The 17,991-nt window shown below is 43.8% G+C and overlaps 1 protein-coding gene across 7 annotated transcripts in view; it reads right to left on the bottom strand.

Annotated features, from left to right (window-relative positions):
* The window catches only part of LOC121286943 (ankyrin repeat domain-containing protein SOWAHA-like), a 141,864-nt gene that overhangs the window by 28,763 nt on the left and 95,110 nt on the right, over positions 1-17,991 (bottom strand). For 5 of the 7 annotated variants that reach the window (XR_005945119.1, XM_041204263.1, XM_041204262.1 and 2 more), the window contains one exon: positions 614-618. The exons of 1 other annotated variant lie outside the window; for it this stretch is intronic. Coding sequence is in view for 5 of the 6 variants with exons in the window: in XM_041204263.1 (XP_041060197.1) it covers positions 614-618 (5 nt within the window). In the remaining variant the exon portion in view is untranslated. Of the gene's footprint in view, positions 1-613; positions 619-15,177; positions 15,181-17,991 lie in introns of all 7 variants that reach the window. One more of the 7 variants, XM_041204261.1, reaches the window with a different exon arrangement.

Raw genomic sequence — 17,991 nt, forward strand, 5'->3', positions numbered from 1 at the left:
ATGTCAATTCCAACAATAATCAAAGAGGAAAATATTTGCGAAGCCTAACATACATTCTCCTTCATCAAAACATTGTCTTTTCTCTTTTCAGAAGTTAACATACCTGTTGATTATTTCCAGCATTTGCAGTTTATAAATCACAATATTCATACCCTACTCATTTGCATTATAGCACCTGGACAAAGACAGTATTGGCATTTACTGAATAGGAATTGTATTTGCTGTGAAATAAAATACAACTCCAAGGCAAATCTGCCATCAAAACCCACGTTTAACACAGTTCTAATTCTACTAAACTTGAGGAGACAAGTATTCTCAGACCTGCAAATGACTAGAATCACATTTTTTAAATTTTACCTTAAAATAGACACACAGTTTAAATGCTATGCTGAAATGACATGATATTTTTAAAATGGATCATGGATCTGTCCTTGATGATCCTAAGAAATGTGTCAACCTAATACTACCTGATCAGCGTATTTTTTCCCTGGAGCCCCTGTGTTTGTAGTACACCGTCTGTTTCATTCTGGAAAATTCCCTGAATTTGCCAGCTGCACGAGGAGTGTATGTACGACATTTCCTGCCCATTTGGCCAGGCTAATTACAAAACAACAAACCAAGCGTGCCTCAAATGAAGCCAAGGTGTAAGTGCCTGTCAGGGCTGATGATTGATGATGTTTGCTGCGACCCATCGGCTGTGCTGAACAGGGGCCTAGTTATGCTCTCACCAAAATCCCACTCAGTGGGAATGTCACAACTGAAGCTTAATATTTATGTTAAAAATGATTTTAGTGAAAGAAAGAAAACCAAAGTAATTGCAATGGGCTCATTAGACACCTGGGAGAAGAAACTTTCACTAGAAGTCAATTTATTTTCATGAGACAGTATTATTACCACCTCATTATAATTGAGCAGCTTTTCTGATTGTCTCCTCGTAATCTAAACATTCAATTCAGACAATACATGCCTAGTTTTGGACAGTAATTTGTACAGAGGCGCAGAAGCTCTGATGTGTGTGGCAAAGGCATTCCTAAGACTGGCATTTTTCTGTCTAATGTAGAGATTTATTTATCTATAGACTTTTTTTGGTATGCACATATTATACACGCACATAAATAAAAGCCATCAGTTCTAAAAGCGATGTTCTCTTATTGAATTCTTTGAGGGTTTTCTCTTGCATACTTGAAGGATTTATGTGGCTAGAGCCTAGTTTCCATCAGTCCATCTGCCAGAGTCAGCAGGAAGGTGGCTCCATACTTGGTGTGGGGATAGGAGATGGGAGCAGTGGGGAGGCAATGGTGGGTAGAAGAGAGACAAGTTGACCAGGCTACTCATAGACCACCTTGTGGCTAGTTATAGACTGGCATTGGCAGAAATTTAAAATATATAAAGAGTAATTCTGCAATCTCACACTTGCAGGGGAGTGTTGTGCTTTCAGGAAGTACCAGAACATGGTCAGGTAATCGGAACAAGAACTCTTCAGTCCTATCTCCAGCCTTTGCACCTTGCGAGAAGCATGACATCCACTAATGCCAGATCAGAGAATTATCCCTTTAGTTTAATGCAGAATAAGGAATGAAAAGAATGTATTCTCAGATTGGAGAAATATACAAATCTCATCAACTTTTCACTGTAAAGCATCTTCAAGAAGAAAATACTGAAACATATTTTCAGGCTCAAGTGTTTTTAAAAAAACATTTCCAACAAGTTTTTGAAAAATTCACATTTTTATTCAGCTTTGTAAAGTACCAACACTTAAGGCAGTAGCATAGTGGTAATGTCACTGGATTTGTCATTCAGAGGCTCAGGCTAATGCTCTGATGCTCAGATGCCACCACAGCAATTGATGGGATCAATTAATAAATCTGGAATTGAAAAGTGTCCACAAAACCATTGTTAATCATTGTAAAAACCCATCAGGTTTATAATGTCCTTTGGGGAAGAAAATCTGCTGTCCCTGTCTGGTCTGGTCCGCTCTTAAATACGTTCTGAAATGGCCTAGCAAGCTACTCAGTTGTATCAAACTGTTACAAAGTTTAAAAGGAATGAGCTAGGCACCAGAAATGACAATTGAACACCCAGCCCTGTCAACCTGCGAAATCCTCCTTATTAACATCTGGGGGCTTGTGCTAAAATTTGGAGAGCTGTACCACAGGGAAGAAAAGCAACAGCTTGACATAGTCACACTCACGGAATTATACCTCTCAGACGCCACCATCACCATCCCACAGACAGGACAGACCCACAGACATGGGGGCACAGTGGTATACAGTTGGGAGAGTTGCCTGGCAGTCCTCAACATCGACTTTGGACCCCATGAAGTCTCATGGCATCAAGTCAAACATGGGCAAGGAAATCGCCTGCTGGTTACCAACTATCGCCCTTCCCCTCAGCTGAACTCAGTACTCCTCCATGTTGAATGCCACTTGGAGGAAGCACTGAGTGTGGCAAGGGCACAGAATGTACTCTGGGTGGGGAACTTTAATGTCCATCACCAAGGTTGGCTCATTGATACCACTACTGTCTGAGCTGGCCAAGTCCTAGAGGACACAGCTGTTAGACTGTGACTTTGGCAGGTGATGAGGAAACCAACAAGAGGGAAGAACCTACTTGACCCTGTCCTCACCAATCTACTAATCGCAGATGCATCTGTGCCATGACAGTACAGGTAAGAGTGACCACAGCACAGTCCTCAAGAAAACGAAGTCCCGTCTTCACAGTGAAGGTATCCTCCAACGTGTTGTGTGGCACTACCACTGTGCTAAATGGGATGGATTTTGAACAGGTCTAGCAACTCAAACTGGGCATCCATGAAGTGCTGTGGGATATCAGCAGTAGCAGAATTGTACTCAACCACAATCTATAACCTCATGGCTCAGCATATCCCCCACTCTATCATTACCATCAACACTGGTTCAAAGAAGAGTGTAGGAGGACATGCCTGGAGCAGCACCAAGCATAGCTAAAAATGAGATGTCGTCAGTGAAGCTACAATGCAGGACTATTTGCATGTCAAAAGGCAGAAGCAGCACGCAACATACAGAGCTAAGTGATCCCACAAGCAATGGATCATATCTAAGCTCTGCCACGTCCAGTCATGAATGGTAGTGGACAACGAAACAACTAACAGGAGGGGGAAGCACAGCACATTTGTGCAAAAGAGAAGGCTGAAGCATCTTCAGCCAGAAGTGCTGGTGGATGATCCATCTTGGCCTCCTCTGGAGGTCCCCAGCATTACAGATGCCAGTCTTCAGCCACTTTGATTCACTCCATGCAATATCAAGAAACAGTAAAGACACTGGATACTGCAAAGGCTATGGGCCCTGACAACATTCCGCAATTGTACTGAAGACTTGTGTTCGAGGACTTGCCACGGCCCTTGCCAAGCTGTTCCAGCACAGCTACAACACTGACATCAGCCTGGCAAGGTGGAAAATTGTCCAGGTATGTCTTATTCACAAAAAGCAGGCCAATTTTTTTTTTTATTCGTTCACGGGATGTAGGTGTTACTGGCTAGGCCAGCATTTATTGCCCCCCCCCAATTGCCCTTGTTCAAAGGACATTTAAGAGTCAACCACATTGCTGTGAGTCTGGAGTCACATGTAGGCCATACCAGGTTTCCTCCCCCAAAGGACCTTAGTGAACCAAATGGATTTTTATGATAATTGACAATGTCTTCATGGTCATCAGACTTTTAATTCCAGACTTCTTATTGAATTCAAATTTCAACATCTGCCATGGTGGGATTCAAACCTGGGTCCCCAGAGCATTACCCTGGGTCTCTGGAATACTAGCCCATTGACAATACCACTATGCCATGCGCCCCCCTGCGAATTCAACCCAGCTGATTATTGTCCCATCAGTCTTCTCTCAGTCATCAGCAAAATGATGGAAAGCGTCACTGACAGAGATATCTAGAGGCATTTACTAAGCAATAATCTGTTCACTGATGCTCAGTTTGGGTGCTGTAAAGGCTACTCAGCTCCTAAGCTCATTACAACCTTGGTCCAAACATGGACAAAATAGTTGAACTCCAGAGGTGAGGGGAGAGTGAATGACCTTGACATCAAAGCAGCATTTGACCAAGTGTGGCATCAAGGAGCCCTAGCAAAACTGAAGTAAATGGGAATCATGGGGGAAAAATCTCAGTTGGTTAGATTCACACCTAACACAAGGGAAGATGGCTGTGGTTGTTGGAGGTCAATCATCTCAGTCCTGAGACATTGCTGCAGGAGTTCCTCAGGGTAGTGTCCTCGGTCCAGCCATCTTCAGTTGTTTCATCAATGACCTTCCTTCCATCGCCACGTCAGAAGTGGGGATGTTTGCTGATGACTGCACAATGTTCAGCACCATTCGCCTCTCCTCAGATACCGAAGCAGTCCATGTTCAAATGCAGCAAGACTCGGACAACATCCAGGCTTGGGCTTACAAGTGGCAAGTAACGTCCGCACCACACAAGTGCCAGGCAATGACCATCTTCAACAAGAGAGAATCTATCCATCACCCCATGACATTCAATGGCACTACCATCGCTGAATCCCCCACTATCAACAGCCTGGGGGGTTACCATTGCCTAGAAACTGAACTGGACCAGACAAATAAAAACAATGGCTGCAAAAGCAGGTCAGAGGTTGGGAATTCTGTAGACAGTAATTGATCTTCTGACTCCCCAAAGCCTGTCCAGGCAAGGCACAGGAGCATGATGGAATACTCTCACTTGCCTGGATGAGTGCAGCTCCAACAACGCTCATGATGCTTGACACCAACCAGGACAAAGCAGCCTGCTTGACTGGTACCCATCTATAAACATTCACTCCCTCCATCACCGACGTACAATAGCATCCACGACATGCACTGCAGCAATTCACCAAGGCTCCTTCGACAGCACCTTCCAAACCCGTGACCTCTACCACCCAGAAGGAGAAGGGCAGCAGATGAATGGGAACGCAAACCCTGCAAGTTCCCCTCCAAGTTACACACCATCTTGATTTGGAACTATATTGCCGTTCCTTCACTGTCGCTGGGTCAAAATCCTGGAACTCCTTTCCAAATGGCACTGTGGATGTTTCTACAAAAGATGGACTGCAGTGATTCAAGAAGGCAACACACCACCACTTTCCTAAGGGCAATTAATGTTGGGCAATAAATGCTGGCCTAGCCAGCAATGGTCACATCCCATGAATGAATGAAAAAAATTGTTTAGAGGGAGGGAAAGTGTGAATCTTGTGTATTGCAGTTCCTGGAGTTTTACAAAATTTACAAAACTGAAGTTTACAAGATAATAGGGCAACTGGTGGATATATGAAGAGAAACTATTTCTGCTGGTAAGTCTGGGGCTAAGGGACATTGTTTAAAAATTAAAAACATGCCTTTCAGGAATAAAATTAGGAAACGCTTCTGCATGCAAAGGGCTGAAGTAGTTTGGAACACTCTTCCACAAATGGCAGTTGATGTTAAATCAATAGTTAATTTTAAAATGGGATTTTTGTTAACCAAAAGCTTTGAAGGGATATAGTGTAAATGCAGGCATATGGAGAAAGGTCATGGATCAACCATGATCGGATGAATGGTGGAACAGACTCAAGTTAAATGGCCTACTTCCATTCCTATGTTTTTGTGGAGACTGGAGGATTGGTGCAATGCTAGAGTAGGTTCAGACAAACTGATCCTTTTTATTAAAGATACCTTTGAATGCTTCAAACTCTCAAAATATCATGAAGATTTTGGTCTATTTGAGGAATACGATTACATGAATGGTAAGGTTTCGTTACCATATTCTTCACAAGTCAAAAGCTGGGCAATTAGTAGGACATTTCCACAACAGTCCTATCTCCAGCTATCTGACCACTAAGCCTTGCATCATGTGTCCCTGTTTAATGACAAAGTAGGCCACTGAAGGGCTGCCAGTCTACAAGAAACAGCTTTAAACCTGAAGTCCCAAGGCTGAAGTTTTATTATTTGTAAGCACAAACTTGCCTTACTTGGTCACGCTCCCAATATTGGATCAGCAGATTCAAGCTTTACATCAGAATTTGACTGCATAATCTAGGGTAAAACTTCACTGCAGTACTCAGTATGAGATATTAAACCAAGCTTCCATCTGCCCGTTTCAGCAGAAAGTAGCAAATTTTCCCAGAGGTCTTGGCTAACACTGCACTTTCAATCAATGACAAAAAAAAAAATCTCACTGTGACATTACTGGCACAGAATAGCTGCCTTCATAACAAGTCATTGCACTCCAAAAACTAGTTCAACATAACAAGGCACCATATGAACATATCAAATAACTGCATTCAGAATCAAACACTGACCACCTTGGAGCTGAGATCACCAGGCAGCTCATAACCGACTGGAGTCTGGAGTGGACGTAGTCGGGGGAGGGGGTTCCAGATAAGGTGGGAAAGCAGAAATGTTCCTACCAATAATCACTCTCCGTTCAGTACATCAGATAACAGAAGCTCATCTGATATCTGCATTTTATTTGATCGGGGTGGGGAGGGATGGCACAAAACAATGCAATAGCCTCAAAGAACAAAGTTGGTGGCTTTCACATAACCTAGAGCTCTGAAACAGGGTTCTGTTATACCACTACTGGCTAGTTGTCCTGAACAAAGCAAGTTTTTTTTATTCAAAAAGTATCGGAATCTGCCATTTGATAAAAATGTTCACTATCATCTGGGATAAGATCCTTATGCAAAACATTTCCTAGAAATTCCATAATTAAACTTTTTTTAGGTTAGATTTTTGGCTTAATAGCCCAATTGACTTCCTTTATCATTATTCCCAGGGGCAGCACCTGGGCAAGGCTTTGATCAAGGTGAAAATATATAGATCTTTTAACTCAAAGAAATAAGAGAGTACTGTAACTAACTTCTGGAAGACATTTGCTTGGCACTTGAACTAAAACAGAAAAATCTGCTTTGGCACTCACTCATATCTATGCATGGGTGATACTCAGTTTCTAAGCACATTATCTGAATAATAAACCTCTCAAATTGTAATTGTTTTTCAAAAATTAAGGTCGAAGACAGACAGGAACAAAAGGAAAGGAATTCCGTTTCTAAACCCATGGCAGTTTGCTCTGGCAAATTGAGAATTGCTCCCATAGCTGACAATTCTGCTGGGATTAAAGAAGTTGCCAGTTCTAACAGACAGGTAAAGCCATTTGTTAAGAGCCTCACCCCTTTGCTGCTTTTCTACCACACTGAAAGAAGAGCTCTAGAAACTTTGCTTTAAATTATTATAAGTAGATTTATATCACATCTCACTGGTCCCTAGATTTTTGGATTTCAACTGTGAGCTGGTAAGTCACTATGGCATTAAATCCAAAATTTATCGGACCTGGAACAGTTTAACCATTGGCCTCCAAATTTTCCTACTACTCCTCCTCTACGCAAAGAGACGATCCTGAATTTCCAAACTTGGCTTGCTGGATAATGCGAAGGGGTAGAGAGCCCTTTAATAACCTGCAAGCTACAAATCCTTTTGTCTTGTGGTTTCATATGTTATTGTTGAATTACTGAATCACTGATTGGCTGAAAAGTTTATTTTTTTTTCACAATTGGCCAAACAAATAGCGTGAAATTCAAAAACAAAAAACTGCGGATGCTGGAAATCCAAAACAAAAACAGAATTACCTGGAAAAACTCAGCTGCCAGCGCTGCCAGACCTGCTGAGTTTTTCCAGGTAATTCTGTTTTTGTTTTAGCTTGAAATTTAATACCATCAATTGTAAAATATTAGACAGTGGCAAAATCTGAGATGTTAGGCATACAAATGAAGAATGATAATCAAAAGATACTAAAAGGATCTAGGAATAAAATTAGACTTATCAGTTTTGTTGTACAGTTGTTCAAAATGGTGATACAAATAACAAAACGAAAAGGCTAACATAACATTGGAACATATAGCCAGAGCAGCAAAATATGGAGATTATTCCAAGGGTTTCTAATGATATTTACTCCACGTCTGAAGGTCACCAAGCTACAAAAAAGATGCACTGGGGAAAGTTTAACATCTCATTTGAAGGATAAAGACAATGTGATGATGTAAACTGCGGTTGAATGCTAGGCTGAGAGAATTGGCATACTACAGAAATTAGTTTTAGTAGACTGTAAAAATTGCTCAGAATGATAAAGGACAGTGTTTTGAATTTTTCCCAATCATCTACCTTCATTAACTATAATGTTTCTTAATATGATGCAAAATAATACTTACAAACTATTGTGAAGCACCATAATTTCCAACGTTGAAGAGATGATCCACAATTCATAGATGAAAAACAAATTGCAGTTGATATGGGAGAATAGAGAAAAACATGAGTATCAAAATGGGCACACCATACAAAAATATATTTCAATTTTTGCTCTATATGTAAATTTTAAATGTAGAAATGGCTCTGTGCTGCATAATATGAGCCAAGTTAGCAACTTGTATTTTCAAAATTTAATTGCATACAGACTCTAACTCACAGAGCAATCAACTGAAAGATTATCAAAAATAGCAGCACACAAGCAAGGGGTAATTTTATGAGTTAGTACTCTTGGAACATAGTCTTGCCTGCCAGGAGTGTATATTGGGAATTCAGGAATTGTCTGAGTTCCTGATATGTACTCCCATCAGGTAATGATCTGTGCTCTCTGCCTAAACTTGTAAAAATAAATTAGTGTTTATATTGAACATCATTAGGCAGGTATGAAGACAAATTCTTCCTACGATATATAGTTTTTTAAAAAAACTCTGGCTGAGAATGGATAGTTGTACAGAAATATAATAACATTTGTATTCGCTCTTTATGAAACTCTCACACATTTTATATCTCATTTCCAGTGTTATTTATTCATTCACCCTCCTCCTCTCTGGTGGCTTAGAATATTATTTTCTCTCATTTCTTTCTGTCCATCTTCAAATTTCCCCAATCTTTCTGAAAGTCCGTCCTTCGCTTCGTAACTTTTCTTCCGTATGACCTCCATCTGTGTATTCTGGTTCTTTTCTGTATATTTTTTGCTCTGTCTGCCTCTTTCTGCATATCCTTTTCACATGTTTCATTCTTCTCTCTCACCTTGAGTTCGTATTTTTATCTTTAGAATTTGCCTTACTTTCTTTCTGCTGGAGAGCAATAGATTCTAAGTGAATCATGAACTTGATGCATGTTTATGTTGAGAAGAGTTTGGGGATGTGGACTGGTGGTGAGGGATGAGAGGAAAATTGGATATGACTGGGAGGAAGAAAGTGGAAAAATACTGAGAATTGTTGAAAAAAAAAATGTCAAATTAAAAATGAGGTGAATTATTTAAAAGTAGGGAAGCAAGTTAAAAAAGGTCATAGTCCAGGTTTAGGTTGATGATCTTTATACCCAGATGAGTGACTTTGGCCTTTCTGCATCAGAAAAAAAATGGAATTGTTATCTTTATAGCATGTTAAAAATGTTAACAAATCCAGTGTTTGCAAATTTAGTCGAAGTAAAGCCTACAAAAGAAAAAGTGTTACGTTTTCACTGACACAAATTTTGGATACAATAATCAAGCTTTTTTGCTAGGCAAGAATCCCTCCTTTGTAACCTGCCTACTTGATCAACATAACTGAATTGAGACAACAGATTTTTCACCATTATCTTTTCTCTACTGTAAACCATCTTCAATCCCTCTCCTGACTCCTTCACCCTCACTGCCAACAAGTGCAAGGAAGTCATAGGGCAGAATTTTCCCGTTGGTGTGTGAGGGTGGGCCCCACACGCTGACACGTAAAATGACATGCGGTGACGTCAGGCATGCGTCCCAACGTCACTGCGCTCCATCGAAGGAGGGCACGCTATGAGTTTGGAGGCGTGCCCGCCATTAATTAACGGGCCAGTTAAGGCCCCTGAGGCAGCAATTGATTGCGATTTTTCGCAGCCCATGCGATCTTCAAGACGTCGCACAGGTGCAATGGGCAGACGGGTAGGAGACATTTGTATAAATCCCATCCAAGAGCGGGATAAGAGAGGTGAATGTGCTCTTTCAGGTATTTAAGTGTGAAAGTTACTTATAATTGCCTGTATTAGCAGGAATACTTCAAAATTCATACCAGCTGCTTGGACAGGAGTAAAACCCTTGGTTAGGACTCTACAGTAAAGATCATTTTTGGGGCCTGCAGCTTTCAGGAAGCCTTCCCTTAGCCTGGGAATGAGAGTTTTGCTCTCCACTGGAGGTACCTCCTCTGAGGAGAAAGGGCTAGAAGAGGGCAGCTCCCATGGCACTTACTCAGACACTCCCAGGTGCCGAGACTCTTCAGTGCTCCGGCCTCATTGGATGGATTGCTGCTGGGTGACAAGGGCTATCCCCTCAAAAGGTGGCTCATTATTCCTCTCCGCGATCCAAGAGTAGAGGCTGAGCAGCAATGCAATAGGAGCCAGGGCACCACAAGGGCTGCGGTGGAGAGAACCATCGGTTTTCTCAAGGTGTGCTTCCGATGCCTGGACTGCTAAGGGGGCACACTCCAATACACCCTAGATCATGTGTCACTGATAGCAGTTGCATGCACACTCTCCACAATCTGGCGCTGGAAAGGGGCAATGCAGTGGATGAGGAAGATGCAGACGCAGTTGCTCCGGATGCACACGATGAGTCCAGCAGTGAGTCTGAGGATGAGCGTGCATAGGAGAATGCTGAGGGGGCAGACTCTGACCCAGGCATACTCCAGGGAAGCAGGGACACCTGGGAAGCTTTAATCCAAAGAACCTTCATTTAGCCCACCACAGATGGACCTTCAACACACACCAGGGCTGCAGGCTCCCATACTCAATACTCGAGTGCTAAGTCTGCCTGGATAATTAATTAATTAAGGCCCTTGTCAATAAAGCTCAATGTCAAACAACTCGCTCATAACATCATGGATTCCCATCCACTTGCAGAAGTAAGGAATCACCCTGAGGCATGGCAACATGTCAAAATTTATTGAGGAAAGAAAACATAACTTCATAAGCCAAAAAAAAGGTGTTGGACAGCAGACCAAATCTTCAATAAATTACTATGGGCCAACATAAAAACACAAGTGATAAATCCGTGTTGCGCCTAAAGTGCCTTAAATTAACGCTTACAGGTGCTACACCAAGGTGCTGTCCCCTTGCTGGCACTGGCATCTGAGACAGCCTGCCCACTGTGCTGTCCTGTTGGCCTCGATGAGCTTGGCGGATGTCCTCTGGCCCATGGAGTCTTTGATGGCCCCGTCTGGGAGGGAGCAGCCAGTTCCACAGCTGGCTTCTCTCCAGTCGCCGTTGCCTCACCGGATGCCACGGTCACTGGCAGAGGGGCGGAGGAGCTGATGCCCTCATCCGGAGCGCCCTGAAGGGAGCCCGCAGAGACGACAGGCAGCTGCTGCACCAACATGAGGTCGCTTTGGACCTCCCTGCTCACCGTAGATGTATGGGCACCGAGCTGGGATACTTAGTGCCCAAATCATCTCCCACACGGGCATGGACCAGCTGAAATCAATGCTGCTGTGAGGGCTTGCAGGTCCGAGCGCAACCTCAGGAAGCCCTGATTGGTCTCCTGGAAAAGCCTCTCCACGAGAGTTGCCACTCTCTCGATGGAGCAAGCATGGTGCTCAGCCATGAGGCTCATTGCATCGGTGATGTTCTGCGTGGACTCCTCAAGCACGGGCACCATGCCATGCGTAGCCACATGTATTTCCACCAGATCGTCCCGCATACCCTGTTGCACTTACAGCATTTATTGCCTCACATACGACTCCAGAGGCACATCATCAGCCACTGACCAAGCATGTACCTGGTCTACAACAGTCCTCCGACTGCCAGCGCCCTGGGCACTCTCTGTCTCTGCCCGCACCTCAAGCGAGTGTGAAGCACCCTCACCGCTGTGCCCCAGGACACTAACCGAAGATCTAATTCCCTCCAAGGTGCTAGTATCTGCGCTAGTGCATGCCTGGCTGAGATGGTGTGACAGTAAGTGGATTTCCTCTGGAGCCTCAGGGGTGAGAGGTGGGCCCTCTGCCTCCTCCTCCCAGCTCTGCTCCGGTGATGCTGAAAGGACGAAAAAGGACATTTGATTAGTTTCAGTGCAGACAATGTCAACTTGCACGCTGCTCCCCTGGATCATTATGTGCTTATCCTTCCATATTCAATAGTCAGCCCATGTTGCTAACTTCAATTACTGAGCATTCAACAGTGCCATGGATTCTGGGACACACATGGTGACCTGAGTGCTCGCCAAACATGTGGCACCCCAGCCTCGCCGCCACCAGTGGACCTGGGGGCATGGCACCTCTCCAGATCCATGACCTGCTGCTCTTAAGGTGATAAGATTGCCAACTGAGCCTGGCCTCCGCCAGTCCGCATCCGTTCTGAGGAATTGTGCACAGTTTTCTCCTGAAAAGGAGAGAAGAGCATTGATTAGTCCAGCCTGCACCTGAATTCCCATCGCATCCCTACCAGCCCTAGCCAGAGTGGGACATTGCAGGGCTCCAGCTCTTCGTCACCCTGCAGCTACTGCACACTCACCAGCCAGGGCTGACCCCTACCATTGCCCAAATGCTGTTTCCTTCACATGTGGCACCATAAGGTGTTACTTTGCTAAACAAGGAGGCACAAGTGTGTGGAGCGCAAAGACCTGCAGATGGATCCCCTCCCAGCATGTTAGCACCCTAACTTTGACATGCTTCCCAGTTCCAGCACTATGCCTATGTGCAGATTCTTGACTTTCAACCCCATTCGATACTCTGGGTGTCAGTGTCACACATGCTGCGGATGCAAAACACATCCTAGCTCAAGCCTCTCAGGGTGAACTAGGCATGGGTAATATCTGCTGGCACACCCAGTGAGGGATACATGCCGTAAAGGATTCAATGCCTTTACTGCACTCAGTGTTGCCGGGGGCGGGGGGGAGGGTCAACATGGTCCTCACCCTTCCGAAGTGCAGGGGGTTGCTGAATCTTTTGCGGCATTGGACCTATGTGCGCCGCACCATATCATGGGAGCTGACATGCTCGGCCACCTCCTCCCTTACGTTTGGTCAGGTGGGGAGGCCTCTGCCTCCCATCCCTCGAAGAAGGACCTTCCGCCGTGCTGCCACCTCCTCCAGGAGGGCAGCTAGGCACTCATCGGAGAAACAAGGGTCACACTGCCCCACTGCCTTACTCTTCAGCCTGGCCTGCCCTAATGGCCTACCCTCCAGACTTGTGTGATGCACATTGACCCTTTGATGCACTCTTTGAAGCCTGCCCACTCCCGCTATCCTCGGGAGTCGTGAACTATGCTGGGCGGGCCTTAATTGGCCCACCTGCGTAAAATGGCAGTGCGGACCTGATTGCAGGCGGTGATCGGGTCCTCGCCCGCGCCCACAAGGCCTGCAACATGAAGAAAATTCTCCCCACGGACTGCTTTGATAACAAGACGAAGACTATCCTTTCAGCTGCTTCTGCTGCTTCCTTCCCTTCCCTTAACCCGTGGGGACAAATTCTCTCCAAGGTTCATCCTCTGCCCTAGCATCTTTCTCTAGTTTCTCCTCGATCTTCCCTTTTGACCTCTCAAATTCAACTTGTGCAAAAGAACCACTTCCTGTTCGGTTGACTCCATCTCCACTAAAATGCTGAACACCCAACTTCCCTTCCTGACTCCAATGTTAGCTGATAATATTAACAGTTTTCTCTCCTCAGGAATAATTCTCTCTCTCCTCCAAATCTGCCATCAGCATACCCTGATCAAAAAACTGATCAACCCTTCATCCCTACATTCTTCCAAACTACTGTTCCATCTCTTACACCCCTTTATTCTCCAGAGTCCTCTAATGTGGTGTCACCATCCAAATCTGTGCCATCCTTCTTGGAACTCCAACTCTTAATCCTTCCAATCGGGTTTCCACCGCTGCCACAATAGCTCTTATCAAAGTCAGAAATGACATTCCATGCAACTGTGCCAAAGGTAAACTCTCTCTCTTCAACCTTCTTGATATGTCTGTAGCCTTTGACCTGGTTGACCACACCATCTGCCTCCATGCTACTCCACCATAGTTCAGCTGGGTGGGTCTGCACTTGTCCGGTTCCATTCTTAACTATCTGATCTTAGTCAAATAATCACCTGCAATGGTTTCTCTTTCTGTGCTCACACGGTTACCTCTGGTGTCCCCTAATGATCTATCACTGGTTAACTCCTATTTCTCATCTATATGCTGTCATCGATGATATCATCTGAAAACACAGTGTCAGTTTCCATGGGTTGGATTGCACGAACCCCCAGCCCCCACCGATGTATCTGAACAAGGGGGAGCTCTTAAAATATAACAGGTGGCCTACCTACCCTCAATCTGTCTCCCATATTACTGTGGGAGGGAAGATGTCAGGAAGCCCAGCTGCCTTAGGGCCTCAATTAACGACCACTTAAGGGAACTTCCAGTAGTCCCTATAATGGCCACTACTCTATTCCGGTGTTGCTGGGCCTACAGAGCTGCCAGTCAATCAGACAGGTTGGCAACAGTCGGGGGTGGGATTTTGTCCAAGTTGGGGGTGGAAGTCCCCCTCTGACTCAAGTAAGGCTGCCCCCAGCATAATATTGCTGCGAGCAGCTGGGTTTTGGGTAGATAGGCTGACCACAGGCTTTTTGTGCGAGGAGGGGGCGGGGAATACATCTCCCCTGTAAAATCCAGCCCCACATGTACAGTGATGACACCCAGCACCACCTCACTGGATATCTGACATCCGGTACTGGATGAGCAGAAATTCCCTCCAAATAACATTTGAAACACAAACATTTGTCTTTGGTCGTTCTCCAAACTCTAGTCGCTAGCCACTGACTCCGTCCCTCTGACAACATTATGAGACTAAACCAGATCGTCCATAACTTTGGTGTCACATTTGACCCTAAGATGAGCTTCCAACCAAATAACTGCCATCACAGAAATCAGTGATCTCCACTTCACCCTCATCTCAGCTCATCTTTTGTTGAAACTCTCATTTGTGTCTTTGTTAATTTTAGACTTGACCATTCCAACACACTACTGGCTAGCTTCCCAAATTGTACCCTCTGTAAAACTGAGATCACGCAAAAGTCTGCTGGCCATGTCCTAATTCTCACCAGGTCCACTTCACCCATCACTTGCTATGATCCCCATGGAGATCAATAATTTTTTAAAAGAGAAATTAATTTCCCAGTGAACAACACAAAGGAGCACACAAGATTTTCTACAACAAACTAAAATTAACATTGACTAAATGTTACTGAACTGGCAACCAATACACTAAACTACAGAAAGAGTATTCCCCACTATAACTTCTTAACAGAACCAAAAACCCTATGCTATGTTTATATATTAGACAGCGTTCACATCGGTAATGTAGACTTGTTTTTCAAGTTCCAAGCCCCTTGCAGCTTTAATAAAATCTCTTCTCCTGCCCCACCAGGTGAATCTTCCAGTGCCCTTTTTAAACAAAGTCCCTTTGACTATAATCAAATGGACTTTCAGTAGCGAGGTACCCTCCAACGGATACATGTATCTACACAAACATCTTTATCAAGAAGGCAGTGTCGCGAGAAAATGAGTCATTTAACTGAATTTACGTAAAATCTGATCAACTCTCTAAAGTTATGGACAAGCAGATGTCAACAGAACAATTAGGAGAAATAATATGTCTCCACTTGTGTATCAGATTGAATTACATTTATTTTATATGTGATAATTAACAGAAATCACATAACAGGAAGATGTGTGGCTATGAAATATGAATTTTCTTTAAAAAAAATTGTGCTAACACATATGTCTGAAGCAGAACCACAGTATATTTTATGGAAAATTATTCCCCTCTCCCTTTCTGATGGCACTGAGCTTTTCTACCAGTTATTACCTTCCCCTGACATCCCAAGCATCCATCCTTTATAGATGATCCTCGATACTCAATGACGACAGGGTGCTTGGTTGTAGCAAGGTTGATGGTAATGACAGACACACATCCGGTCACTTTCTGGTTTGTATGGCTTGGTTACATTCTTTCCAAATTGATTGCTTGCAGGGTATCAACCCTTAGGGCAGAATTTTACGCTGATCGGGCAGGCGCTAATCTGGCATGAAATTGCGCGAGATGACATCAGGAAGTGCACAAAAGTCAGAAGCATGCCCGCCGACAATTAAGAGGCCAATTAAAGTCATTAACAGCTCAATTTTCTTTCATTTTACATTGCCCGTCTAACCTTATGACAGGATGAGGTTTCCATGATGAGATAAAATAAAAATAAAAATCGGTGGACAATATTTTCTTCATGTATGTGTTCAGGTGACTGTGATGCTTGGACATTTTTTCCCTGATTTTTAAAATCTTATTTAATGCTTTTTAAGTCTTGAACTCCCTGAGGCAGCTCTCTGCTTTCAGTGAGCTGTCAACGCTCGCCCACACAGAAGTCAGCATCCACCCTCCTCCCGCCCCCAACCCGGCAGCGCTGAGCTTCAGTGTGCGCTTCATGCAGGCTGGCCGTTAATTGGCCAGCCAGCGTGAAATCATGTTTGGGGGCCGTTTGTGGTCAGCAGTCCGTTCCCCAACCGATCCTGGACCCGCTGATCACGCCTGCCTACCGACCTAAAAATTCTGCCTTTAGTCTTGGTACTTGAATAACAAAATTACTTCCATTCTTGTAACATAGGTTTCAGAATCCACGATAACAAAGAATACGTACTTCTGTACAGTAAAAAGTAACAGAGCAGAGATTTGGTCGTTCCACAGTTCCACAGCTACGTATCAAAATACAGCAAAGACCACAACACAGACAATTTTTGCTTAATTGCACTCAACACGAGGTTCTCCTAATAATGTAGATCTTCTTTTATTTATTTATTAGCAGGTTAATTGAGTGAGCTTATCCTTGGGGAAGCTATAGTAACCAATTGCCTCTCCCATATCAGTAAGAACTATGTAACAACAGCTAAAGGGATGAAGCTGAATGCTGCGCTGTATGCAAGGGAAATGTTTTTATTTTTTCAACAAATAGCCTATCATTCCCTCTTTTATATTTTATTGTAGCTGCACTGTCACCTTCATCAAGGTCTCGCCAAGATCTCACTTTAAACAATTCTCAAATAGATCCACTGTATATGGTGCCGAGTACAAATTAAATAAAGAGTTTCGGATTTGGCAACCTACAGCCTCGCCTGAGTGTCTCTCACGAACTAGCTAGGTTGTTCCTGGGGTGTTCCAAGCCTGCCAGCTGTTTGACGTTGCTACAGAGCTTTGAGAAGTGGTCTCAGACCTGTCACTGATGATTTCCAAGATTTAATGCCAAACACTGCATGCAGGAATGCCTTCCCTTTCTTTCTCTTGCATCTCTAAGCTTCTTCCTTTTATCCTTCTCCTTTTTCTTGCTGTCCCCTCCATACTTTTCTCCTCACCTTTTGCCTCTTTCATGCTCCTCTTTTTTGCGTTATGTTTATTTTCTCTTTTCTTGCTCCATTTGTTTTTTGCTCTATTGCCCCCTTCCCAGTGATAACACTTCCCTCTCTAGTCTTCTCATTTGCTCCAAGCTCCACTAACTTAGTCAAGCCTCTCTTCCACTTTGTGCCTCAAGGCCTGGAAAAAGGAGCAATATTAAATTAAACTGAAAGGCTGATGCAGGAGTTGGAAGAGAGGCCTGAAAAACTCAGCAGAGATCTCAGATACGTGGGGGAAACTGGCCAACACCATGGAGAATGAAACCAGTGGTCCGAGGCTCTTGAGGAACCCTGCCCTCGGCTAAAGATGCAAAGTCTAGAACTGAGTATGGACCCAGGTACTTGTCTGGAATTTGATGGCCTCTAATGGGACAGACTGATTTTCTTCTGGATCAGAGGCAAGATTTCAGAGAGCATGGCTTCACCTGAGTATCTCTTTATTATATTTAAAGAGATGAGCATTAAAAGGTCATTTTTAAAATATGTTATGAAAACTGCTAGACCAGTTAAAGGACTTCATCATCTATTTTGTTGTTTGCAACAGAATCAAAACGATAAAAGCTTAAAATGATGATTTAAATGGTGTCATT

This window comes from Carcharodon carcharias, chromosome 14 (assembly GCF_017639515.1).
Source record: "Carcharodon carcharias isolate sCarCar2 chromosome 14, sCarCar2.pri, whole genome shotgun sequence".
Lineage (NCBI taxonomy): Eukaryota > Metazoa > Chordata > Chondrichthyes > Lamniformes > Lamnidae > Carcharodon > Carcharodon carcharias.